Source organism: Phocoena phocoena, chromosome 17, assembly GCF_963924675.1.
Source record: "Phocoena phocoena chromosome 17, mPhoPho1.1, whole genome shotgun sequence".
Lineage (NCBI taxonomy): Eukaryota > Metazoa > Chordata > Mammalia > Artiodactyla > Phocoenidae > Phocoena > Phocoena phocoena.
Window position 1 is genome coordinate 35,871,747 of NC_089235.1, and position 27,724 is coordinate 35,899,470.

The following is a 27,724-nucleotide window of genomic DNA, read 5'->3' on the forward strand; positions in this document are numbered from 1 at the left end:
GCCACAACAGTGAGAGGCCCGTGCACCACAAGCAAAAAAAAAAAATAGATGCTGTGCAGAAAAGAGTATAGCAGGCCTAACACTGCTATCCTTAGACAAGTTGGCTTGTAAGGTAAGCCCTGGCTGACACCTGGGAACTTAGATTTCAAAAAAGTTCTAACTATTCCCTTACTGATAAGAGTGGGTTGCTATACCTAAATTAATTGTACAACCAATATGGCTTATGCCAAATACCTGCTTTCCTTCTGGGAATATGGAATCGTGGCATGCGCTATGCAGCAGGTGCCTATGTGACCAGCTCCAATTAGACCTAATAAGCTTCTCTGGTCAAAAACATTTCACATATGTTGTTAACAATTCATTGCTGGAGGAATGAAGTCCTGTTATGACTCCACTGGGAGAGGACTCTTAGAAGCTTGCTCCTGGTTTCCTCCAGATTTTGCCCCACATGCCTTTTTCTTTTGCTGATTTTGTTTTGCATACTTTCACCATAAAGCTGTGAGTATAACTGTATACTAAGTCCTATTAGTTCTCCTAGAAAGTCAAAATATCTTAGGGTGACTTGGGCGTCTCCCAACATAGATGGCATAAAATGTCTTTAATCAAAATGTCTTCTAGTTTCTCCCATTTTTATATTGCCTTTTGTTATTTTCCTTAGGTACACCATTTAGGAATACAGAGAAATTGACTGAAGAGAGATAAATAATTATAAAAACTTTGCCATCCAACTTCCTAATTATAAACCCCCCAAAATTTGGCTTTTTCTCCAAGATTACAGTCCAATTTTTTTATACAGTCCATTTTAAAAATATAAATTTTAGATTATTTGCAACAGATTATATAACCACTTAGCACATTTGAAAATCATTACCAGGTTACTGATAATTTTAGTAATTTTCACTTTCTCTAAAGGTAAATTGATTTACCTTTAGAGAACAGATAATCCCAATCATTTCAATTTCAAAATGGAATATATTAATCAGTCCAAAGACGTCTTTTTTTTAGTCTTGAAAAGCATAAACATGTTAACCATACATTCATCCCATAGTATGTCTTAAAGTCAAAATTTACTTAAGTGAGAATTCTGAACTCTTTAAATTGTTCTCAAATATTTCCCAGCATTATTTCCAGTGGTACAGAACTTACATTTTTTTGCAGTGTGGGCATTTTGCCAGAGTGTTGAACCTCAGTTCCATCCACTGTAAAACAAATAAGAAGAGAGGTTGAAAACAAAAACTGAAAACTATCCAATCTGATAAGATGTTTCTTTTAGTTCAAATGTCCTCAGGGATCACAGCAGAAGCCATCAACCTTTTCATAGTTATATGAGCTTTTCCCCTCCAACACATCTCCCCCTCCCTTGAAATAAAGGTTGGGATTCCCCTCTGAAACAGTTCCCACGATTTTTTCAAGGTTCTGATGCAATCTAGGTTTGCTTTACAATGAAAACTGGATGTAATGTTGAAATTCGGGTCATTTCATTCACCTTTATGTTTCAGTCCACTGCCAGAAAATAAAAACGTATTTCATGTACCTTCAATGTTGTTTTTCCTCTAAATATTGATGATTAGCTTTTTAAATACATGAGTATTCAGACTCATTACTAAAAATGCAACTATTCTATTTATGTAGAAAGTGCACAAAGTAAATAAACTAAATAAATTAGATACAGGTAGAACTAATGTCAGGAAGCTGCTTTCTGTTCTATAGTAGCTTATTCTATGTAACAAAATACATTTCTTCTACAGACAACTTTCTTTCAATTTTCTTCCCTGTAATGTAGGTAATAAAATGGGTTACCTTCCTCACAGTATTGTTATTCAGATGCTTGAAACAGCTTACTGGTAGTAAAGTCTTTGAAAGGAGGTACAATATACATTTAAAGTAAAACTTAAAAATTAAAAAAAATAAAGTAACTCTTTACCACAAAAAATATATTTCAAAATACCTTCCTCACCTTCCATCATTTGCTTTTCTATATATCTTCTTGTAAAGTGTATATTTCTTTTGTATAATTCCGTGTAGTACATTAGCAGTTTTATCAAAATAACTTTTCTTTCACTAAAATTAATTTTTGCTTAGGATTCCAGGTCACTCAGTTTTCTTCAAAACTCTCAAGTTCTAGGTATAGTAGAGCTTCAAAAAGTTATGCATATTCAAATGTTTTCCACATAATAGGGGAAAACTTTCAGAAAGTATGTGTTACTTGGCTATTTTTTCTTTTTAATTTTTTAATGATTAGCTTTTTAAAAAGAACAAAAATAAATCTGAGTTTGTTTGGACTTCTTTTTCTTCATTTTTATTTCAAACCTCCTGAAAGTTACTTAACCTTGAAATAATCTCTCTCAGTCACAGTAGGAATATAAAGTCCCAAGGTAAATAAACTAGAAATGAAACTTTACATGAATGTTCACTCTTTTCACAATGATTATTTTTCAATATCTAGAATGTCAAACGAAGGCTACATTGTTTTTCAAGAAGCCTTAGCTCTTTCTTTTAGCGTTTATTTTATAACAAGTTAATTTATTCTTAATAGAAAAAATGCTTAAATTAATGTGCTAAACAGATTTACATAGATTTCTACAGAAATTGGTACCAGAACAGTAAGAAGTGAAGAATACAGAAATCTTACTAATTACTTTTTCATGTTTTTGAAATTAGTTTTAAGGTAGTTGTTGAACTTGTAATGTCATTTCAAATTTTATTTATAAATAACAAACACGTTTTTCATTGTTAAGAGAAGCAAAGTGGCTGAGGAAGCAATTATGAAACCCTTAAGAGAAGAGTAACTCAAAATCCAAGCTTGAAGGCTAACACACTGGCACAGAAAATCTAGAATTTTAGATGACCAACCTATGGGAGATTATTTAGTCCAATTTTATCATTTTAGCACAGATTATATATGATAAATTCAATTATTACTAACAAACAACTAAGACTCTGTTGTATGATTAGTAAGTTATACAGCCAGCAACCTAACACATCTGGTTTTGTTGTTATCTGTAAGTACTCATTTAAATGCCGCAAACTAAAAATAGAAAAATATTTATTATTAGAAATGTTTGTCATAATCTATTTGAATGAATGCAAATACCTGTGATTTTGAAAGGATTTACTACTATTCTCTTGTCTAAAATGCAGCCTCTGCACTCTTAAAATTTTACTGCCAAACCTTGAAGTGTCAATAGAAAAAAAATCTAATTTTTCCTGTTTTTTAATTGGATAAATTTGATATGTAACACTGTACAAATTTAATGTATATAGTCTACTACTTTGATATATATATATATCTTGTAACATGGTTGCCACTATAGTGATATTTATCAATTACATAATTATAGTACAATATTACTGTCTCTATTCATTATTCTGTGTATTAGATCCCTGTGACTTATTTATTGTTACAAGTTTGTACTATCAATCTTATCCTCCACCTCCCATTCTCTGGTAGCCACCATTTTCCTGTTTTTCACAGGTTTGATTTTTTTTCAATTCTAGATATAAGGGGTATCATACAGTACTCGTCTTTCTCTGACTAGTGACTCATCTTGCTTAGCAAAATGTGCTCAGGGTCCCTCTATGTTGTCACAAATGGCAGGATATCCTCCTTTCCCATGGCTGAATAATATTCCATTGTGTATATATGTATCACATCTTTTTTATCCATTTATCCATTGTGGACATTTGTGCTGTTTCCATATTTTGGTTATTGTGAAAAATAGATAGATATTTTCTATCAGAACGATTAAAAGCAACTTCTCTAAAACCCAATTATTTTTAGTAGAGGTCTTCCAATATTTGGCTTATTTCTAACCATTCTGTATGACAGATAAACTTAGTTTCCCCAAGATATATTTTTAAATCGATTTTAGAAGGCATGTAAGAAAGGTATACTGCTAAAACTAGTCATTTGGTAGTACCCTACTAGGTTTTAATTTTTAATGGATACAATAGGCAACTGGTGTGATTATTTTAAAGTATGTTCAAGTTAAAACTGCTGCCACTCTCTGCTAAGCCACCAAACCATAGAACCGTGTGAACTAGTGAAGAAAATCTGAACCTGTCTGAAGGTACTACACTGGCCCATTTCAGGGCAAAGTTTGAGCCATCATCTATGATTCAGGCACATATTGTAGATTTTATTGGAAAATGTCAACTCTACACAGAATGTGGACTTGCCTTTCAACAGCAACAGTGAATACCTGCCCCACATAGATGCAATATTAAACTCTCTGCTGTTCAGTTGTCTTAAGAAACTTCTTTACATTCATGGAGGACTAGCTTGTATTACCTTTATTCTTCTGGAAAATTATTTTCTTTTTTTTTTTTTTTTTTTTGCAGTACATGGGCCTCTCACTGTTGTGGCCTCTCCCTTTGTGGAGCACAGGCTCAGTGGCCATGGCTCACGGGCCTAGCCGCTCTGCGGCATGTGGGATCTTCCTGGACCGGGGCACGAACCCATGTCCCCTGCATCGGCAGGCGGACTCTCAACCACTGCGCCACCAGGGAAGCCCCTGGAAAATTATTTTCTAAGCAATGTCTCCTAAAACATTGGTCTGGCTAGGCAATCCCCTCAAAATTGCTTGCACATACTAGATAAAACTTCCTCTTGGACTTTAACATTATTTATTTAACATAAGAAATTAAGTTTAATTAATTTAATTATAATAATTAAGTTAATTATTATTTAATCATTTAACATTGTTTATTATTATTTTAACATATTACATAATAAAAGTGCTAAAGAATATAACTATAAAAATTCTGCTTGATTTTTTTTTTTTTTTTTTTTTTTGGCGATACGCGGGCCTCTCACTGTTGTGGCCTCTCCCCTTGCGGAGCACAGGCTCCGGACGCGCAGGCTCAGCGGCCATGGCTCACGGGCCCAGCCACTCCGTGGCATGTGGGATCTCCCGGACCAGGGCACGAACCCATGTCCCCTGCATCAGCAGGCAGACTCTCAACCACTGTGCCACCACGGAAGCCCTATGCTTAATTTTTTTATCCTAGCAATTCCCAATGATCCTGGAACTCTTTACTGGCATAACACTTATTATTATCCTATAAAATGAGTGTTCTAATGAATACACTTTGGAAAACACAAATCTAGCTTTTCTCAACATTATCCATGGTTCCAGCCAGGCTGTTAAATGAATACTGTGAAGTGAATTCCTAGTAAATTTAATTTTAGCATTAGAACAGTGATATTATATTACATTGTATTATGTTATTATAAATGAAGAATATTGTTGAGGACACAGTCCATTATAATGTTGTTTTATCTTAATCCATGGGAATAATTCTCTCTTAGGTCTCAGTATTCCAGTAAAAGCTCCTATGTGAACTTTTATGAAAACTTCACAAATATCTTCTAATACAGCAGTCCCCAACTTTTCTGGCACCAGGGACCGGTTTCGTGGAAGACAATTTTTCCATGGACTGGGGGAAGGGGGGGAAGGGATGGTTTCGGTATGATTCAAGCACATTATATTTATTGTGCATTTTGTTTCTATTATCATTACATTGTAATATATAATGAAATAATTATACAACTCACCATAATGCAGAATCAGTGGAAGCCCTGAGCTTGTTTTCCTGCAAATAGATGGTCCCATCGGGGCGTGATGGGAGACAGTGACACCGGAAGTGTGTTGCTTCTGTCCAGTCTACTCTGTAATCTCGTTTTGGTTGCTGTCACTGCAGAAAACCCTGCTTCACAAAGACAGGATGTTGGAAATGGAAGCAGGCTTTTCAGTGCTTTTGTGGCAATCTCAGGATATTCTGCCTTGACTTTAATCCAGAACGTATGGAGATTTGAAGTTGTCTCAAACATACTTTTAAGGCCACCGTCATCTTCAGTCTGAAGAAGTTGATCCTCTTCTAGCACGGACAAAATTGATTCACCTGGCTTATTCACAAGTGGGTCACAGATCCATTCCTTCCCAATTCAGGGGTCTTTTCTGGTTGGGAAGTAATGCTCAAACTCTTCTGATCATTTTGAGATAGGTGATCATACACCAGCTGGGAAAAAGAAGGCCCTGGCTCAGTCTCTTTCAAAATTTCTGCTTATGTTTGAAACATGACAAAAACCCCAATGTTCACTCATCGCCCCCATAATTCCAGGTTGGCTTTGAATGTAGCCACTTTATCTGCCAAATTGAACACAGTTGTCATTCTCCCCTGAAGTGACAGATTGAGTTCGTTGACCAGGTTGAATATGTCACACAAGTAAGCAAGTTTTGCAACCCATTCTGTATCACTGAAATGTGCAGCCAGTGGTGGCTTTTTCTAAAAGAAATCTCTGGAGCGGCTCTCGTAACTCAGAAACTCTGGTTAGTGATCTACGTTTAGAAAGCCATCTCACTTCTCTGTATAAGAGAAGACCTGTGTGCTCTGTGTCCCTCTCCTCACAGAGCCACGCAAACAGATGTGAGTTAAGAGCATGTACTTTAATGTGGTTGATAATTTTAATCACATCCTGCAAAACGTTGTTAAATTCAGGTGATATTTTTCAGCTAGCCAGCATTTCTCTATGGATGACACAGTGTGTAGACTCACATTCAGAAGCGACCTCCTTGACCAGACTAGTGAAACCAGAAAGTCGTCCAGTCACTGCAGCTGCTCCGTCTGCATATCCAGACACAAAATGACCAATTCAGTTTTCCTGATATGTAATCATTCAAAAACTTGAATAGTTCTACAGCTGTGGTGTTGATTGGCAACAAAATTGCACATAACATACACTCATGCACATCCTCCTGAAAAATATATCACACAAAAGCGAGCATTGTTGCCTTGCTGTCAACATCAGTAGACTCGTCAACCTGGGTTGCATACCACGGTGACTCATTAATTCTCTCTGACAATTGTGCCTCAGTATCCGCTGCTAATTCATCTAGTTATGGTATTAGCTGAAGAGGAACACGTATCACCTTCTGAATTGCAGCCTCTCCTAAAAGTTCACGACAAACGTCCTTATCAGTAGGCAGGATCAACTCTTCACCAATAGTGAAGGGCTTCTTAGCTTTAGCAATGCGGTTAGCCACTAAGAATGATGCTCTCAATACAGACACATTTGATGAAGTGGTGGCCTTCAATAATTGCTTCTGTTCTTCATGTTCACATTTTTTTCTTTTGAAAGACTCCAAAGACTTGTCTTTTAATGCAGGGTGCTAGGTCTCCCTGTGGTGAAGCAGTTTTGAAGGTTTCATGGCTTCGTTGGCTAGCTGGTCGCCACATATTATACAAAGCAGACTTGCAGAATGTGAATCACCTGTGGCAATGAACCTATAATTTAAGTAGGACTCTTGGTATTTTCTTTTAAATGCAGCTTTCTTTTCGTTGGCAGTATTAGAGTCTTCTGCTGTCTAATCATTGAGTCTCTCCCCCTTTTCAAAGAAGCTCTCCAGCAACGTTTGTTTTTTACTCATTTTGGCTAGGGTTAGCTTGTGGGCTTACCAAAACTGTGACTGAGACAAGTGTGCAGCGTGGGAAAGAGGCGCAGATGGAAGTGGTAGACAAAATAATGGGCAGGCCATGCACGGACTAAAATAAGTGTAGGATTCTGACTTAAAGCCTGCCATTAGATGCAGCTGTACAACTGAAGTACATCAACTCACTTGCCACCATAATGCCTGCCACCAGATGCAGCTTAATTGTCACTTGCCACTCACTGATAGGGTTTTGATATGAGTCTGCAAGCAATTGATTTATTATGGTCTTTGTGCCATCAAACTTCTCTGCTAATGATAATCTGTATTTGCAGCCACTCCCCAGCGCTAGCATTGCTGCCTTAGCTCCACCTCAGATCATTAGGCATTAGATTCTCATAAGGAACTTGCAACCCAGATCCCTCATGTGCGCAGTTCATAGTAGGGTTTGCACTCCTGTGAGAATCTAATGCTGCTGCTTATCTGACAGGACGCAGAGCTCAGGCAGTAATGCAAGCAATGGGGAGCAGCTGTAAATACAGATGAAGTTTCTCTCGCTGGCCTGCTGCTCACCTCCTGCTCTACGGCCCAGTTCCTAACAGGCCACAGACGACTATCAGTCCGTGACCCAGGAGTTGGGGACCCCTGTTGTAATAGATTATGTTTTCCTCCTTTCATTAACCATAGAAGGCTCATAGCTAACATTCAGTAAAATTTTATCAACTGCACAGGAATAAATATTATGCGTACTTATACACTTATGCATGACCATCATATTTCTGTCCTATTTTTCATTCTCCCTGACCATTTCATATTTTATTTTTCAATGCTATTGGACTTTGTAATTTTTCTCAATTGCTTTTGGGCCTTGTAAGCCAAGGCTGAAACAAAGTATGGAATAAATAGATGAATTATCCTATTAGTTAAAAACTTGAAGGGCAAAGACTACTACAAAGAATATAAGATTACTTGGATCAGCATAATAACAAGGATAAGGTGAAGTTCTCAAGTCAAAATTAATAGTTTCCAGGTCTGTTTATTTTTTATTTTTTGTGCTGTACGCAGGCCTCTCACTGTTGTGGCCTCTCCCGTTGTGGAGCACAGGTTCCGGACGCACAGGCTCAGCAGCCATGGCTCATGGGCCCAGCCGCTCCGCGGAATGTGGGATCTTCCCGGACCGGGGCACGAACCCATGGCCCCTGCAATGGCAGGCGGACGCTCAACCACCGCGCCACCAGGGAAGCCCCAGGTCTGTTTATTTTTTGTAACACTCAGTATCTCTCATTAGTCTGAAACTCTCCAAGGTAATAGCCACCCTAAAGGTATGTACTCTGTTCTAGTCACCAAAAACTTTGTTTTCTGGGAATTTTGAAATAATCTTTAAATACCACACGTTAATCCAAAACACCCTTTCCTGCCAAAGACTTAAAGTTTTAAAATCATAATTACTATGCTAATATGATTCAGGTGCCTGCACTGAATATTAAGTAAGAAGGAGCTTACTTTTAGAAGTTCATTTCTGACTTGCAAATTACTTTAGTAATTTTCTTCTGTGGAGAAAATATCTAAATGCATAAATTTTAATAAAAGCCATGTCACACACATCTATCTAACCTCTCAACTTGGATCATTCTCTAGAATTCACTTCCAGATGATTTCAAAAACTTAAATATAAACCTTTGTAAGAGTTGTCTTTAATTTTACTTTTTTCCTCATTCCCTCATCTATACTAATATCAGTATAGCCAATTCTTTCTCAAATTCTTTATGCTATTCATGACTATCATCATCACTTTTCTGAATAATAAAACCTAAATATCTGGTCTTGTGTTTCTTCAGGCTTGCCCATATGCAATCTATTATAGACATAGCATCAATACACACAAAATTAATTATAAAGCCCTGCTTTAGCTTTCCATTACTCTTAGGATAATTTCACTTCCTCTAGGCTAGATGCTTCCGTATGTACACTAAGAACACTCCATATTTCTCTGCTTAGCCTAACTAGATTTCATATAATTATTGTTTTAATTTTCTTTCTCCTATTAGACTGGAAAAATCCCATAAGGGCAGGGGACACAGCATGTAGCCAAGTGTCTGGTACACACTCAATATATATGTTTGAAAAAATGAAATCGGCTCACTTACAATGTGTCTTATAAGGACTATCCATGCCAAGGATTTGGAATATAAAACATAACTGGGCAAAAATGCAAATGCAAGGTAATTGTGGAAGGGAACTCACTGAAGTAAGCTGAAAAAATCTATTTTGAAGAGTTTTAAATGATATTTCAAATGAAATATGCTTGCATATAAGAAAGAAAAAGATAGTAAATATATTTTATTTATATTTAAATTAGTCGATTAATTCATATATATCAACACTTACAGAGGGAGTAATCCTATAGTAAATCAATAGTGATTTCTTTTTCTTTTTTTAACATCTAAATATTTTCCTTTTATCTATTTATTTACTTTTAAACATCTTTATTCGAGTATAATTGCTTTACAATGGTGCGTTAGTTTCTGCCTTATAGCAAAGTGAATTAGCTATACATATACATATATCGCCATACCTCCTCCATCTTGTGTCTCCCTCCCACCCTCCCTATCCCACCTCTCTAGTTGGTCACAAAGCACTGAGCTAATCTCCCTGTCCTATGTGGCTGCTTCCCACTAGCTATCTATTTTACATTTGGTAGTGTATATATGTCCATGCCACTCTCTTTGTCCCAGCTTACCCTTCCCACTCCCTGTGTCCTCAAGTCCACTCTCTATGTCTGCGTCTTTCTTCCTGTCCTGTCCCTAGGTTCTTCACAATCAATTTTTTTTTTAGAGTCTATATATATATGTGTTAGCATACGGTATTAGTTTTTCTCTTTCTGACTTACTTCACTTTGTATGACAGACTCTAGGTCCATCCACCTCACTACAAATAACTCAATTTCGTTTCTTTTTATGGCTGAGTAATATTCCTCTGTATATATGTGCTACATCTTCTTTATCCATTCATCTGTTGATGGACACTTAGGTTGCTTCCACGTCCTGGCTATTGTAAATAGTGCTGCAATGAACATTGTGGTACATGACTCTTTTTGAATTATGGTTTTCTCAGGGTATATGCCAAGTAGTGGAATTTCTGGGTCGTATGGTAGTTCTATTTTTAGTTTTTTAAGGAACCTCTATACTGTTCTCCATAGTGGCTGAATCAATTTATATTCCCACCAATAGTGCAAGAGGGTTCCCTTTTCTCCACACCCTCTCCAGCATTTATTGTTTGTAGGTTTTTTGTTTGTTTGTTTGTTTTTTTGCGGGACGTGGGCCTCTCACTGTTGTGGCCTCCCCTGTTGCGGAGCACAGGCTCCAGACGCACAGGCTCAGTGGCCATGGCTCACGGGCCTAGCCGCTCCGTGGCACGTGGGATCTTCCCGGACCGGGGCATGAACCCATGTCCCCTGGATCGGCAGGCAGACTCTCAACCACTGCACCACCAGGGAAGCCCCTGTTTGTAGGTTTTTTATGATGGCCATTCTGACTGGTGTTAGGTGATACCTCACTGTAGTTTTGATTTGCATTTCTCTAATGATTACTGACATTGAGCATCCTATCATGTGTTTGTTGGCCATCTGTATGTCTTCTTTGGAGAAATGTCTGTTTAGGTCTTCTGCCCATTTTTGGATTGGGTTGTTTGTTTTTTTGATATTGAGCTGCACGAGCTGTTTGTAAATTTTGGAGATTAATCCTTTGTCAATTGCTTCATTTGTAAATATTTTTCCCATTCTGAGGGTTGTCTTTTCATATTGTTTATGTTTTCCTTTGCTGTGCAAAAGCATTTAAGTTTCATTAGGTCCCATTTGTTTATTTTTGTTTTTATTTCCATTTCTCTAAGAGGTAGGTCAAAAAGGAACTTGCGGGCTTCCCTGGTGGAGCAGTGGTTGAGAGTCTGCCTGCTGACGCAGGGGACACAGGTGCGTGCCCTGGTCCGGGAAGATCCCACATGCCGGGGAGTGGCTGGGCCCGTGAGCCATGGCCGCTAAGCCTGCGCGTCCGGAGCCTGTGTTCCGCAACGGGAAAGGCCACAACAGTGAGAGGCCCACGTAGCCCCCAAAAAATGGACCTTGCTGCGATTTATGTCATAGAGTGTTCTGCCTGTGTTTCCTATAAGCGTTTTATAGTGTCTGGCCTTACATTTAGGTCTTAAATTCATTATGAGTTTATTTTTGTGAATGTTGTTTAGGAGTGTTCTAATTTCATTCTCTTACATGTACCTGTCCAGCTTTTCCAGCCCCACTTATTGAAGAGGCCATCTTTTCTCCATCACATATTCTTGTCTCCTTATCAAAGATAAGGTAACCATATGTGCGTGGGTTTATCTCTGGGCTTTCTATCCTGTTCCATTGATCTATATTTCTGTTTTTGTGCCAGTACCATACTGTCTTGATTACTGTAGCTTCAGTATAGTCTGAAGTCCAGGACCCTGATTCCTCCAGCTCCATTTTTTTCTCAAGTTTGCTTTGGCTGTTTCAGGTTTTTGTGTTTCCAAACAAATTGTGAAATTTTTTGTTCTAGTTCTGTGAAAAATGCCAGTGGTAGTTTGATAGGGATTGCATTGAATCTGTAGATTGCTTTAGATAGTAGAGTCATTTTCACAATGTTGATTCTTCCAATCCAAGAATATGGTATATCTCTCCATCTGTTTGTATCATCTTTAATTTCTTTCATCAGTGTATTATAGTTTTCTGCATACAGGTCTTTTGTCTACTTAGGTAGGTTTATTCCTAGGTATTTTATTCTCCTTTCATCACTTTAAATATGTCCTGCCAGAACCTTGTGGCTTGCAGAGTTTCTGCTGAAAGATCAGCTGTTAACCTTATGGGATTCCCTTGCATGTCATTTGTTGTTTTTCCCTTGCTGCTTTTAATATTTTTTTCTTTGTATTTAATTTTTGATAGCTTGATTAATATTTGTCTTGGCGTGTTTCTCCTTGGATTTATCCTGTATGGCACTCTCTGCACTCCCTGGACTTGACTGACTATTCCATTTCCCATATTAGGGAAGTTTTCAACTATAGTCTCTTCAAATATTTTCTCAGTCCCTTACTTTTTCTCTTTTTCTTCTGGGACCCCTATAATTCGAATGTTGGTGCATTTAATGTTGTCCCAGATGTCTCTGAGACTGTCCTCAATTCTTTTCATTCTTTTTTTCTTTATTCTGCTCTGCAGTAGTTATTTCCACTATTTTATCTTCCAGGTCACTTATCCGTTCTTCTGCCTCAGTTTCTTGTATTTTCTCCATTCTATTTTGAAGATTTTGGATCACCTTTCCTATCCTTACTCTGAATTCTTTTTCAGGTACACTACCTATTTCCTCTTCATTTGTTTGGTCTGGTGGGTTTTTACCTTGCTCCTTCATCTGCTGTATGCTTCTCTGACTTCTCATTTTGCTTAACTTACTGTGTTTGGGGTCTCCTTTTTGCAGGCCACAGGTTCGTAGTTCCCATTGCTTTTGGTGTCGGCCTCTAGTGGCTAAGGTTGGTTCAGTGGGTTGTGTACGCTTCCTGGTGGAGGGGACTGGTGCCAGTGTTCTGGTGGGTGAGGCTGGATCTTGTCTTTCTGGTGGCAGGACCACATCCAGTGGTGTGTTTTGGGGTGTCTGTGACCTTATTATGATTTTAGGCAGCCTCTCTGCTAATGGGCGGGGTTGTGTCCCTGTCTTGCTAGTTGTTTGGCATAGGATGTCCAGCACTGTAGCTTGCTGGTTGTTGAGTGAAGCTGGGTCTTAGTGTTGAGATGGAGATCTCTGGGAGAGCTCTCGCCATTTGATATTACATGGAACTGGAAGGTCTCTGTTGGACCAATGTCCTGAACTTGGCTCTCCCACCTCAGAGACACAAGCCTGACACCCAGCCGGTGCACCAAGACCCTGTCAGCCACAAGGCTAGCTTCCACTGTCACAAACTTTGGACAAATGTCTTTACTACTGCTCTCAGCAATCTTGTGAATATGCTATTATTCTCCCCATTTTCAGATGAGGAAATCAGAATTTAGCAAAGTTACATAACTTGCCCAGCATCACATAGTCAGGCTTTAGTATGGCCAGGACCCAAATCCAAACCTAATTCTCAATAGTGATTTTTTAAAAAGAAATTTTTAAAAAAGAAATCTTTTCACTATCCCCACCAAATATATCCCCTAATTGATGTACTTGGTCACTGACTTAATTAATAAAATATAAATGCAAGGAAGAAGATTTATCTTATCCTAGTAGATCAGAAAAATCATAGAAATTCTGGTTAAATGTAATAAGTTGGACAAATGCATGCATTTGTATTTCCTTTCCCAAACCTGACTAAAATGACAGTAAATTGTGTTTACAAATGTAAAATACCATAAGAACAAATAGAATCCGAAGAGAAATTACCTTGAATTTTCAGACAGTGGAAAGCTGATGGAGACTTGGTAACAAACTGAAAGGGATGCTGAAACCTGATTGCCTAAAGAGAGATATCCAATGAAAAGCAGGCTGATTCAACTGAAGAACTACAAAATAGTTCAGACCTTGGGACTCCAAGGTGCTTTCAAAGATAGGAGTTAGGGGTAGTGATAAAAACAGGAGTATCAGTTCTAGACTCTTCCCTCCATATCACAAAACCAAAAACCCCTCCCTCCCCAACACATGCAAGAGAAGAGTGATTTATTCTCTCAAAGAAGAAGGACTGTGAACTTAGGAACACCAGGTACAGCAGAAGGCAAGAATAAGACGCCATTCTAAAAACAAAGGAGTTAAATAAGTCTACAGTCTGAACAGTAGATGAGACCTTCATTCCTATTATCCTTTCTTAGCTCCTAGAATGCTGTCTCCCAGATATACCTCTTACAAGAAGTCAGAGGATTATTCCCCAGAGAAACTTGCCCTAAAAAAAAAAAAAAAGACATTGATACTAATAGTTGGCAGTTCTTCAAGAAAAGAGAAAAAGGAGAAGAGGAAGAAGAAAGATGAGGAGGAGGAGGAAAGAGAAGAAGAAAGGAAAAAGGGAGGGAGGGAGGAAAGAAAGGAAGGAAGGAAGGAGAAAAAGTTTAGCCCCTGCTGCATACTTAGAGATTCCAATCAGTAACTTGCTCTCATATATAAATGAGCTCCTCATTAAAACCTCTATCAGAAAATAAAAACAAATAGAAGCAATGGAGAGAAAATAGAGACAAGGCATAAAGAAGAATAATACCTCAGAAAACATAACTAATAGCTTCAGAAAGATGCCATAAAGAAGAGAATGTGATTTAGAAAAAAGAAAAATTAATCAGAGAACACAGGAGAACTCTTAGAAATTAAAAATTAATTTAGATCATCTGAAATTTAAAATTTTAATTAAGTTTAGAAGATATAGTTGAGGAAATTTCCCTGTAAGTAAAAGAAAAAGCCAAAACTGAAAAATATATTAAAAAAAAAAAAAAGAGAGAGAGAAAGAGAGAGAGTGTGTATGTCAATTCAGGTGATCTAATCTCAGGGGTTGTAGAAAGATGGAAGAAAGAAAATGGAGTGGACTATAAAAGGATTCACTGAGTAGCCAGACAATGAGGTCAAAAAGATTCTCCTTAAGGCACATTCTAATACTATTTCAGAACCTTGGAGAAATGAAAGAGGAAAATAAGAGAAAATAAAGAGAGAAAAATAGGTCCATGGTAAGGGTCAGGAGCCAACAGCAGTTGATCTTCCCATCAACAGTGGAGCAAAGCCCTCAAATTTCTAAGGAAAGAATTGGCAACCTATAATTCTACATCTGGACAAATTATAACGTGAAAATAGGGTTAGATTAAAAACTGTTTAAGCTGATTCACTTTGTTATAAAGCAGAAACTAGCACACCATTGTAAAGCAATTATACCCCAATAAAGATGTTTAAAAAAAAAAAAAAAAACTGTTTAAGAAGTAAAAGGTTCAAATTTATTTCTCTGCATCTTTTCTCAGAAAGCTAAGAGAGGATGTGCTCCAACAAAATAAAGCAATAAACCAAGAACTGTAAGGATGGCAGAGGATCCAACACAGGAAAGAGGTAATAGGAATTCCTAAGATAAGATGAAGGGAAGTCACAGGATGACAGCTGTGTAGGAGGAAGTCTAAATAATAGATTCCCTGACCCATTTGACTATATTGACAGGAATTTTGTAGTTCTATGAAAGAATATGAGAAGAACTAGTGATTTGTACATAAAAAATTAAAACAAATCTAAAAGAGGGAGGGACAGGAGAGAAATGTAATATATTACTTGGCTCAGCTGTGAACACAATTTACCTAATCATAAAAAATGTAAAGACTAAGTATTAAATAAATAAAATATTATAACTCTACTGGGAGTATGAAAGTGGAGAAAGGACTATGAGAGCAGGCAGGGTGGTAAGAGTGCTAAATCTTCAACCTGCGTTTTACAGAGTAATAGGTAATATCTAAAACTGCTTAATCAAAAAGAAAAAAACAAGCAAACAATTTAAACACATGGAAGTACATACCAGAAGAGCAGCTGAAAGAGTCAAAAGTATTTGGGGGATGAAAATTGGGGTTGTGTTAGGTAAAGAGATGACCACCATTTTCCCTTTAAGCTTTACAGTCCTATTTGACATGTGAAGTTATTATACATGAATTACTTTATCAAAAATAAAAATTAGAAGGGAAAAAGAGCGAACAGTCTACACTTTCTTAAGCTCATTCATCCCTTAGTGACAGCAGGTCTTGTTTATAAACCACTGCAACCTCAGCTCTCCCCATGCCTACACTCTGGAAGGTTTCTTTAGTACTTAGGTTCTAAGGATAATCTTTTGTCTCCTTTGGAGGCTAAATAACAAAAGAAAACCTGTTCTTATTCTTCCTGATGGGGTAAGTCATTATGAAATTAACATTTAAAAATCAAGCTTAGGGTTAAAGTTAAAAGTAGTAAAACAAGAACTCCTATAACTTTTGTTCATGTCAAACTACTTATACTTTATTTTTTATCCAATAACTTATCTAATTACAGATACCACAGTAATTCCCGTTACTCCAAGTTTCATATATAACAATCAGAAAAATTTTGATAAATTATAATGAGAATATTTCTTGAATCCAGAACCATGAAACAAGGCCACTACATGAGAGTGTGCATTTTGCGCTCTGCTGAGGAGATGAGGGTAGGAGGTAGATTCAGTTACTCACTAAGCCAGGATACCCAAGTTGCTCTGCCTGGAGCACAGGGTTCTTGTTTGTTATTAGCCTACCCAGAGAGGCCCTTTTTGCAAATGAATCAGTCAGGGGATGCACCTTATATGTAATTCACAAACAATGCAGTACATCCTAGTCATGGCTCTGATTGACTGTCTTTCTAACAAAGGCTCTATTTTAATCTTTTGATCAATTTGCACTTGGACAAACTATAAGACTATGAGCAGTGGTCAAATCTGTGTGATCAAGACCTACATTTACAGATTGATGTCCCTGTCACAAATGTCTTGTTACGTACCAAGAACGTATTTCCACAGTGCCCACACACAACTCTTGTACCTTCTGGTTGGACTGGCAGTGCAGGTTGAGCTGGCTGTTCTTCAGAAATAAGCATTACTGGGCCAAGGTTAATTATGCGTCTACTGTGGAAACAGACAGGAAACAACTTCATTATCCCCCAAATGGACTGAGAGCGAAACCTACACTATGGGGCCAAAAACATGGAATATAGTATTGAAAATAGGTTATACTTGTTTTATAAATTAAGTGAATTAAATGTCAGCCTTTAAAGCCAAAATCACAGAAAACAGCAATAGTCAATATTTCAAAAGCAAAAAAATTATTTGGAATTGGACCTAATCAAATCACCTTGGGAACCATTTAACTACTGTTTCCAAGTTCTTATAAATTCAAATCTTATCATTCCTTATCTTATCTTACCCTATCTAGGAAGACAACTTGAGTAAAAGACTAAGTTAAAAAATTGTACATTAACAGATATATGTGTGCCATGAATGTACCAAAGTGCTGAGTCACAACCAAATTTCTCTGGGTAGGCTGGTACTCCTTAATGTCTGTTTAATTGGAGTTGGACAGAAAGGACAATGGTAGGCTCCTTTCCTTTCCATTTCCCAGGTTACCATCAGATGGGGTTGCAAATGATTCACATAATGGTCAAGAAGACAGGAAACACAGAAACAAAACACAGTTAAGGTTTTGATATACTTCTATCGGTGCACTTCCATACACCATTTGGCAGAGGCACATGACTACAGAATTTATTGCATAGCTTATACTCAGCAAAGACTAGTGAAATAACACAATTTAAAGTATACAATGATTACTAAAACACTTCCAACTTAAGATGAAATATGTCAAAGATAAACTAATTGGTTATTTTTAATAAAATATGAGTCACTGATTTATTACAATCTATTAAGTAGTTATGTAGCATCAAGAAAACTTCCATTGCTTATTCAAGAACATCAGTTTACAAATAAGTGTAACCAGAGGGGATTCAAGATGGCGGAAGAGTAAGACATAGAGATCACCTTCCTCCCCACAAATACATCAGTAATACATCTACATGTGGAAAAACCCCTACAGAACACCTACTGAATACTGGCAGAAGACCTCAGACCTCCGAAAACCCAAGAAACTCTCCACGTACCTGGGTAGGGCAAAAGAAAAAAGAAAAAGCAGAGACAAAAGAATAGAGACAGGACCTGCACCATTGGAGGGAGCTGTGAAGGAGGAAAGGTTTCCACACACTAGGAAGCCCCTTCGTGGGCGGAGACTGCGGGTGGCGGAGGGGGGAAGCTTTGGAGCCGTGAAGGAGAGCGCAGCAACAGGGGTGTGGAGGGCAAACTGGAGAGATTCCCGCACAGAGGACCAGTGCCGACCAGCACTCACCAGCCTGAGACGCTTGTCTGCTCACCCGCCGGGGCAGGTGGGGGCTGGGAGCTGAGGCTCCAGCTTCGGTCAGATCCCAGGGAGATGACAGGGGTTGGCTGCGTAAACACAGCCTGAAGGGGGCTAGTGTGCCACAGCTAGCCAGGAGGGATTCTGGGAAAAGGTCTGGAGCTTCCAAAGAGGTAAGAGACTTTTTCTTGCCTCTTTGTTTTGTGGTGCGTGAGAAAAGGGGATTAAGAGCAATGCTTAAAGGAGCTCCAGAGATGGGCACGAGCCGTGGCTATCAGCGCAGACCCCAGAGACAGGCATGAGATGCTAAGGCTGCTGCTGCTGCCACCAAGAAGGCTGTGTGCAAGCACAGGTTGCTCTCCACACCTCCCCTCCCATGAGCCTGTGCAGCCCGCCACTGCCAGGGTCCTGTGATTCAGGGATAACTTCCCCCGGAGAACACACAGCATGCCTCAGGCTATTGCAACATCATGCCGGCCTCTGCCACCACAGGCTCACCCTGCATTCTGTACACCTCCCTTCCTCGGCATGAGTGAGCCAGAGCCCCCGAATCAGTGGCTCCTTTATCCCTGTCCTGTCTGAGAGAAGAATAGATGCCCTCAGGTGACCTACACTCAGAAGCGGGGCCAAATACAAAGCTGAACACCAGAAGCTGTGCGAACAAAGAAGAGAAAGGGAAATCTCTCCCAGCAGCCTCAGGAGCAGCAGATTAAATCTCGACAGTCAACTTGATGTACCCTGCATCTGTGGAATACCTGAATAGACAATGAATCACAACAAATTGAGGAGGTGGACATTGGCAGAAACGATATATTTTTTTTCTATTTTTCACTTCTTGTGAGTGTGTATGTGTATGCTTCTGTGTGTTATTTTGTCTGTATAGCTCTGCTTTTACCATAAGTCCTAGGATTCTGTCTGTCCATTTTTCTTTCTTTTCTTTTTTTAGTATAGTTTTCAGTGCTTGTTATCATTGGTGGATTTGTTTTTGGGTTGGGTTGCTCTCTTCTTTCTTTATTTTTTATTACTTTTTAAGTTTTTTAACTTTATTTTATTTCATTTTATTTGACCTCTTTCTTTCTTTCTTTCTCCTCCCTCCCTCCCTCCCTCCTTCCCTCTCTCTCTCTCTCTCTCTCTCTCTCTCTCTCTCTCTCTCTCCCTCTCTCTCTCTTTTTCTTTCTTTCTTTCTTTCTGCATTTTATTCTCAGCTGTGTGGATAACAGGCTCTTGGTGCTCTGGCCAGGCATCAGGGCTGTGCCTCTGAGGTGGGAAAGCCAAGTTCAGGACATGGTTCCACCAGAGACCACACAGCTCCAAGTAATATCAAACGGGGAAAATCTCCCAGAGGTCTCCATCTCAATGCCAAGACCCAGCTCCACTCAACGACCAGCAAGCTACAGTGCTGGACACCCTATGCCAAACAACTAGCAAGACAGGAACACAACCCACCCATTAGCAGAGAGGCTGCCTAAAATCATAATAAGGTCACAGACACCCCAAAACACACCACCAGACATGGACCTGCCCACCAGAAAGACAGGATACAGCATCATCCACCAGAACACAGGCACCAGTCCCCTCCATCAGGAAGCCAACACAACCCACTGAACAAACCTTACACACTGGAGGCCGAAACCAAAAGCAATGGGAACTACAAACCTGCAGCCTGCAAACGGGAGACCCCAAACACAGTAAGTTAAGCAAAATGAGAAGACAGAGAAACACACAGCAGTTGAAGGAACAAAGTACAGTCCCAGCAGATCTAACAAATGAAGAGGAAATAGGCAGTTTACCTGGAAAAGAATACAGAATAATGATAGTAAAGATGATCCAAAATCCTGGAAAGAGAATAGAGAAAATATAAGAGACATTTACCAAGGACCTAGAAGAACTAAAGACTAATAAAACAATGATGAACAACACAATAAATGAAATTTAAAATTCTCTAGAAGGGATCAATAGCAGAATAATTGAGGCAGAAGAACGGATAAGTGACCTGGAAGATAAAATAGTGGAAATAACTAATGCAGAGCAGAATAAAGAAAAAAGAATGAAAAGAACTGAGGACCATTTCAGAGACCTAGGGAACAACATTAAATGCACCAACATTCGAATTATAGGGGTCCAGAAGAAGAAGAGAAAAAGAAAGGGACTGAGAAAATATTGGAAGAGATTATAGTTGAAAACTTCCCTAATATGGGAAAGGAAATAGTTAATGAAGCACAGAGAGTCCCATACAAGATAAATCCAAGGAGAAAGACGCCAAGACACATATTAGTCAAACAATCAAAAATTAAATACAAGAAAAGAGATTAAAAGCAGCAAAGGAAAAACAACATATAACATACAAGGGAATCCCCATAAGGTTAACAGCTGATATTTCAGTAGAAACTCTGCAGGCCAGAAGGCAGTGGCAGGACATATTTAAAGTGATGAAAGGGAAAAATGTACAACTACAGTTACTCTACACAGCAAGGATCTCATTCAGACTTGACAGAGAAGTTAAAAGCTTTACAGACAAGAAAAAGCTAAACGAATTCAGCACCACCAAACCAGCTTTACAACAAATGCTAAAGGAACTGCTCTAGGCAGGAAACACAAGAGAAGGAAAAGACCTACAATAATAAACTCAAAACAATTAAGAAAATGGTAATAGGAACATACATGTCGATAATTACCTTAAATGTAAATGTATTAAATGTTCCCACCAAGAGACACAGACTGGATGAATAGATAAAAAAAACAAGACCCATATATATGCTGTCTACAAGAGACCCAATTCAGACTTAAGAACACATACAGACTGAAAGCGAGGGGATGGAAAAAGATATTCCATGAAAATGGAAATCAAAACAAAGCTGGAGGGCTTCCCTGGTGGCGCAGTGGTTGAGAGTCCGCCTGCCGATGCAGGGGACATGGGTTCGTGCCCCGGTCCGGGAAGATCCCACATACCGTGGAGCGGCTGGGCCTGTGAGCCATGGCTGCTGAGCCTGTGCATCCGGAGCCTGTGCTCCCCAACGGGAGAGGCCACAACAGTGAGAGGCCACGTACCGCAAAAAAAAAAAAAAAAATCAAAAAAAAAACAAAGGTGGAGTAGCAATTCTCATATCAGACAAAATACACTTTAAAATAAAGACTATTACAAGAGACAAAGAAGAACACTACATAATGATCAATGGATCAATCCAAGAATAAGATATAACAATTGTAAATATTTATGCACCAACATAGGAACACCTCAATACATAAGGCAAAGGCTAACAGCCAAAGAAGGGGAAATCGACAGTAACACAATATAGTAGAGGACTTTAACACCACACTTTCACCATTGGACAGATCATCCAAAATCAAAATAAATAAGGAAACACAAACTTTAAATAACACATTAAACAAGATGGACTTAATTGATACTTTTAGGACATTCCCTCCAAAAACAACAGAATACACTTTCTTCTCAAGTGCTCATGGAACATTCTCCAGTATAGATCATATCTTGGGTCACAAATCAAGCCTTGGTAAATTTAAGAAAACTGGAATTGTATCAAGTTTCTTTTCTGAAAACAACGCTATGAGACTAGATATCAATTACAGGAAAAAATCTGTAAAAAATACAAACACATGGAGGCTAAACAATACACTACTTCATAAGCAAGAGATCACTGAAGGAAACAAAGAGGAAATCAAAAATACCTAGAAAGAAATGACAATGAAAACACGCCAAGCCAAAACCTATGGGATGGATTAAAAGCAGATCTAAGAGGGAAGTTTATAGCAATGCAATCCTACCTTAAGAAACAAGAAACATCTCAAATAAACAACCTAACCTTACACCTAGAACAATTAGAGAAAGAAGAACAAAAACACCCAAAAGTTAGCAGAAGGAAAGAAAACATAAAGATCAGATCAGGAATAAATGAAAAAGAAATGAAGGAAATGATAGGAAAGATCAATAAAACTAAAAGCTGGTTCTTTGAGAAGATAAACAAAATTGATAAACCGTTAGCCAGACTCATCAAGAAAAAAAGGGAGAAGACGCAAACCAACAGAACTAGAAATGAAAAAGGAGAAGTAACAATTGACACTGTAGAAGTACAAAGGATCATGAGAGATTACTACAAGCAACTATATGCCAATAAAATGGGCAACCTGGAAGAAAAGGACAAATTCTTAGAAATGCACAACCTTCTGAGGCTGAACCAGGAAGAAATAGAAAATATGAACAGACCAATCACAAGCACTGAATTAAAACTGTGATTAAAAATCTTCCAATAAACAAAAGCCCAGGACCAGATGACTTCACAGGTGAATTCTATCAAAGATTTAGAGAACAGTTAACACCTGCCTTTCTCAAACTCTTCCAAAATATAGCAGAGGGAGGAACACTCCCAAACTCATTCTACGAGGCCACCATCATCCTGACACCGAAACCAGACAAAGATGTCACAAAGAAAGAAAATGACAGGCCAATATCACTGATGAACATAGATGCAGAAATCCTCAACAAAACACTAACAAACAGAATCCAGCAACACATTAAAAGGATCATGCACCATGATCAAGTAGGGTTTATTCCAGGAATTCAACGATTCCTCAAAATACGCAAATCAATCAATGTGATACACCATATTAACAAATTGAAGGATAAAAACCATATGATCATTTCAATAGATACAGAGAAAGCTTTTGACAATATTCAACACCCATTTATGATAAAAACCCTGCAGAAAGTAGGCATAGAGGGAACTTACCTCAGCATAATAAAGGCCATATATGACAAACCCACAGCCAACATCATCCTCAATGGTGAAAAACTGAAACCATTTCTATAAGGTCAGGAACAAGACAAGGTTGCCCACTCTCACCTTTATTATTCAACATAGTTTTGGAAGTTTTAGCCACAGCAATCAGAGAAGAAAAAGAAATAAAAGGAATCCAAATCGGAAAAGAAGAAGTAAAGCTGTCACTGCAGATGACATGATACTCTACACAGAGAATCCTAAAGATGCTACCAGAAAACTACTAGAGCTAATCAATTAATTTGGTAAAGTAGCAGGATACAAAATTAATGCACAGAAATCTCTTGCACTCCTATACACTAATGATGAAAAATCTGAAAGTGAAATTAAGAAAACACTCCTATTTACCACTACAACAAAAAGAATAAAATACCTTGGAATAAACCTACCTAAGGAGACAAAAGGCCTGTATGCAGAAAATTATACGACACTGATGAAAGAAATTAAAGGTGATACAAACAGATGGAGAGATATATCATGTTCTTGGATTGGAGTAATCAACATTGTGAAAATGACTATACTACCCAAAGCAATCTACAGATTCAATGCAATCCCTATCAAACTACCACTGGCATTTTTCACAGAACTGGAAAAAAAAAATTCACAATTTGTATGCAAACACAAAAGACCCTGAATAGCCAAAGCAATCTTGAGAAAAAAAAAACGGAGGTGGAGGACTCAGGCTCCCTGACTTCAGACTATACTACAAAGCTACAGTAATCAAGACAGTATGGTACTGGCACAAAAACAGAAATATAGATCAATGGAACAGGATAGAAAGCCCAGAGATAAACCCATGCACATATGGTCACCTTATCTTTGATAAAGGAGGCAGGAATATACAATGGAGAAAAGACAGCCTCTTCAATAAGTGGTGCTGGGAATACTGGACAGCTACATGTGAAAGAATGAAATTATAACAGTCCCTAACACCATACACAAAAATAAACTCAAAATGGATTAAAGACCTAAATATAAGGCCAGACACTATCAAACTCTTAGAGGAAAACACAGGCAGAACACTCTATGACATAAATCACAGCACGATCCTTTTTGATCCACCTCCTAGAGAAATGGAAACAAAAAAAAAAATAAACAAATGGGACCTAATGAAACTTAAAAGCTTTTGCACAGCAAAGGAAACAATAAACAAGACAAAAAGACAGCCCTCAGAATGGGAGAAAATATCTGCAAATGAAGCAACTGACAAAGGATTAATCTCCAAAATTTTAGAGCAGCTCATGCAGCTCAATATCAAAAAAACAAACAACCCAATCCAAAAGTGGTCAGAAGACCTAAGCAGACATTTCTCCAAAGAAGACATACAGATTGCCAACAAAGACATGAAAGAATGCTCAACATCATTAATCATTAGAGAAATACAAATGAAAACTACAATCAGATATCATCTCACACCAGTCAGAATGGCCATCATCAAAAAATATCCAAAGAATAAATGCTGGAGTGGGTGTGGAGAAAAGGGAACCCTCTTGCACTGTTGGTGGGAATGTAAATTGATACAGCCACTATGGAGAACAGTATGGAGGTTCCTTAAAAAACTAAAAATAGAACTACCATAGGACCCAGCAATCCCCCTACTGGACATATATCCTGAGTAAACCATAATTCAAAAAGAGACATGTACCACAATATACATTGCAGCTGTATTTGCAATATCCAGGACATGGAAGCAACCTAAGGGTCCACCAACAGATGAATGGGTAAAGAAGATGTGGCACATATATACAATGGAATATTACTCAGCCATAAAAAGAAACGAAATTGAGTTATTTGTAGTGAGGTGGATGGACCTAGAGTCTGTCATACAGAGTGAAGTAAGTCAGAAAGAGAAAAACAAATACTGTATGCTAACACATATATATGGAATCTAAAAAAAAAAAAAAAAAATATATATATATATATATATATATATATATATATATATATATGGTCATGAAGAACCTAGGGGCAAGATGGGAATAGACTCATATCTACTAGAGAATGGACTTGAGGACACCTGGAGGGTGAAGGGTAAGGTGGGACAAAGTGAGAGAGTGGCATGGACATATATACACTACCAGATGTAAAATAGATAGCAAGTGGGAAGCAGCCGCGTAGCACAGGGAGATCAGTTCAGTGCTTTGTGACCACCTAAAGGGGTGGGATAGGGAGGGTGGAAGGGAGGCAGATGCAAGAGGGAAGAGATATGGGGATATATGTATATGTATAGCTGATTCACTTTGTTATAAAGCAGAAACTAACACACCATTGTAAAGCAATTACACTCCAATAAAGATGTTTAAAAAAAAAAAAGAAAGAAAGAAAAAGAAAAGATAAATGGGCAGAAACAGAGTAAGTAAAATACGAAAAAATCTGAGTGCACTGCATATAGCAAAAGTAAATTTTTTGTGTGAAACTTTTGTTTCAAATATATGTGTGTGTATGTATGTATGTAGATGAACATATATGAATTTTGGGTTGTAAAATAAAATGTATTTTACACTTGGCATGCAGCCAAAAGTTTAAAAATTGTGAAAAGCACTGATTTGAACTATTTATTTTCTCTCTCAGAGCTTCAGATTTGTCATCTATAAGCTGGAAATAAACATAACAGCAAATAAAAGTAAAGCAAATAACTGTAACCATTAATTTCAAACTAAGCAGTATTATTCCTTTAACAAAGAAAAAAATGCTGTAGGCCATATAATTACTTTGAGGTGAAAGACTGTTTAGAACAAACCTGCCACATAATGAATCTTTAATAAGTACTTGTTGAATGAACAAATGAATGAATGAATGAATCTTCATGTCTTACCAGTTGGGTCTTGGACATCCTATTCGCCGTGATGTGTCCTTACAAATGAGGAGACAATTACAAGGGCATCTAACATACTTCTTCCCTGTTGGGGGGTTTTTGATTGGCTATATAAGAGAAGAAAATATAAACACAGCAAATTAACCAAAGTACAAATTGCCAAAACTTGTTTGTATATAAAATGGAAATGATTCTTAAAATCTAAGGCTCCCCATAGTGCTACCAAAGTACACATTAAGGAAAAATGCATCGTAAGTGATTTTTTAAATTTTATTGTAGTTGATTTACAATGCCATGTTAATTTCTGCTGTACAGCAAAATGTCTTGGTTATACATATTCTTTTTCATATTCTTTTCCATTATGGTTTATCACAGGATATTCAATATAGTTCCCTGTGCTATAAAATAGGACCTTGTTTTTTATCCATCCTATATATAATAGTTTGCATCTGCTAGTCCCAACCTCCCAATCCTTCCCTCCCCAATCCCTCTGCCCCTTGGCAGCCACAAGTCTGTTCTCTATGTCTGTGAGTCTGTTTCTGTTTCATAGATAGTATCATATTTTAGATTCCACATATAAGTGATATCATATGGTATTTGTCTTTCTCTTTCTGACTTACTTCACTTAGTATGATAATCTCTAGTTGCATCCATATTGCTACAAATGGCATTATTTCATTCTTTTCAATAGCTGAGTAATATTCCATTGTATATATATATATATATATATATATATGACATCTTCTTTATCCTTTCATCTGTCAATGGACACTTAGGTTGTTTCCATGTCTTGGCTATTGTAAATAGTGCTGGTATGAACATAGAAGTGCATGTACCTTTTCAAACTAAAGTCTTATCTGGGTATATGCCCAAGAGTAGGATTGCTGGATCATATAGCAACTCTGTTTTTAGTTTTTTGGGGAACCTCCATACTGTTTTCCATAGTGGCTGCACCAATTTACATTCCCACCAACAGTGTAGGAGGGTTCCTTTTCCTCCACAATCTCTCTAGCATTTATTATTTGTAGACTTTTTAATGATGGCCATCCTGACCAGTGTGAGGTGGTATCTCATTGTAGTTTAGATTTGCATTTCTCTAATAATTAATGATAAATCATAGGTGATTTTAAATAGCTCAAATGTTGGTAAACACTCTATAAAATTTGGGGAACTGTAGAGATTTAATTAGAAGGGCATATTTCAAAATTAGTTTGTATTGGCCTGGAGTTGTTTTCCATTTAAAGTTCACAAGGCAAGGTCATTTATCTGCCTGGCCAGGGGCAAACATTCACTGAGGGTTCTTGCACATGTCTGAGAAAAGCAAGCTCAAAAAGAATAGTAAGGAAAGAGGAGTATATTACAAATTTGAATTTTTCTTAAACTTTACTCACTAGAATACAAGTGATTAATTTTATGGCAACTTTTAGCTTAAAAAACACTTATTATAGCTCCTAATGCTAGCATTTCCTTTTTTCTTTAACTTTACAGTAAATTTAAAAGTTAGAATAAATAACACCAAAGAAAACACTCCTCTCATTACTAGGACTTAAGCTTGTTAAAGCAAATAAGCTCTGATGCACTGAGAGGAATAGAACACCACTCCTGTGGAATGCTTGCCAAAATGTATAACCTGAATTTAATCACAAGATAACATCAGACAAACCCAAATGAGGAACATTCTACAAAATATCTTACCTGTACTCTTCAAAACTGTCAAGGCAATAGAAGACAAAGACTAAATTTCAGATTAAGGGAGATTAAAGAAACATGATAATCAAATGCAACATGTAATTCTAAA

General features: G+C 37.7%; 1 protein-coding gene across 1 annotated transcript in view; it reads right to left on the minus strand.

Annotated features, from left to right (window-relative positions):
• Nucleotides 1-27,724, minus strand: part of PIP4P2 (phosphatidylinositol-4,5-bisphosphate 4-phosphatase 2) — a 93,235-nt gene that overhangs the window by 30,096 nt on the left and 35,415 nt on the right. Inside the window, exons 3-5 of the mRNA XM_065895537.1 lie at nt 25,927-26,033; nt 16,916-17,039; nt 1,147-1,199 (exon numbers count right to left, since the gene is read on the minus strand). Of these exons, the coding sequence (XP_065751609.1) occupies nt 1,147-1,199; nt 16,916-17,039; nt 25,927-26,033 (284 nt within the window). The remainder of the gene's footprint in view (nt 1-1,146; nt 1,200-16,915; nt 17,040-25,926; nt 26,034-27,724) is intronic.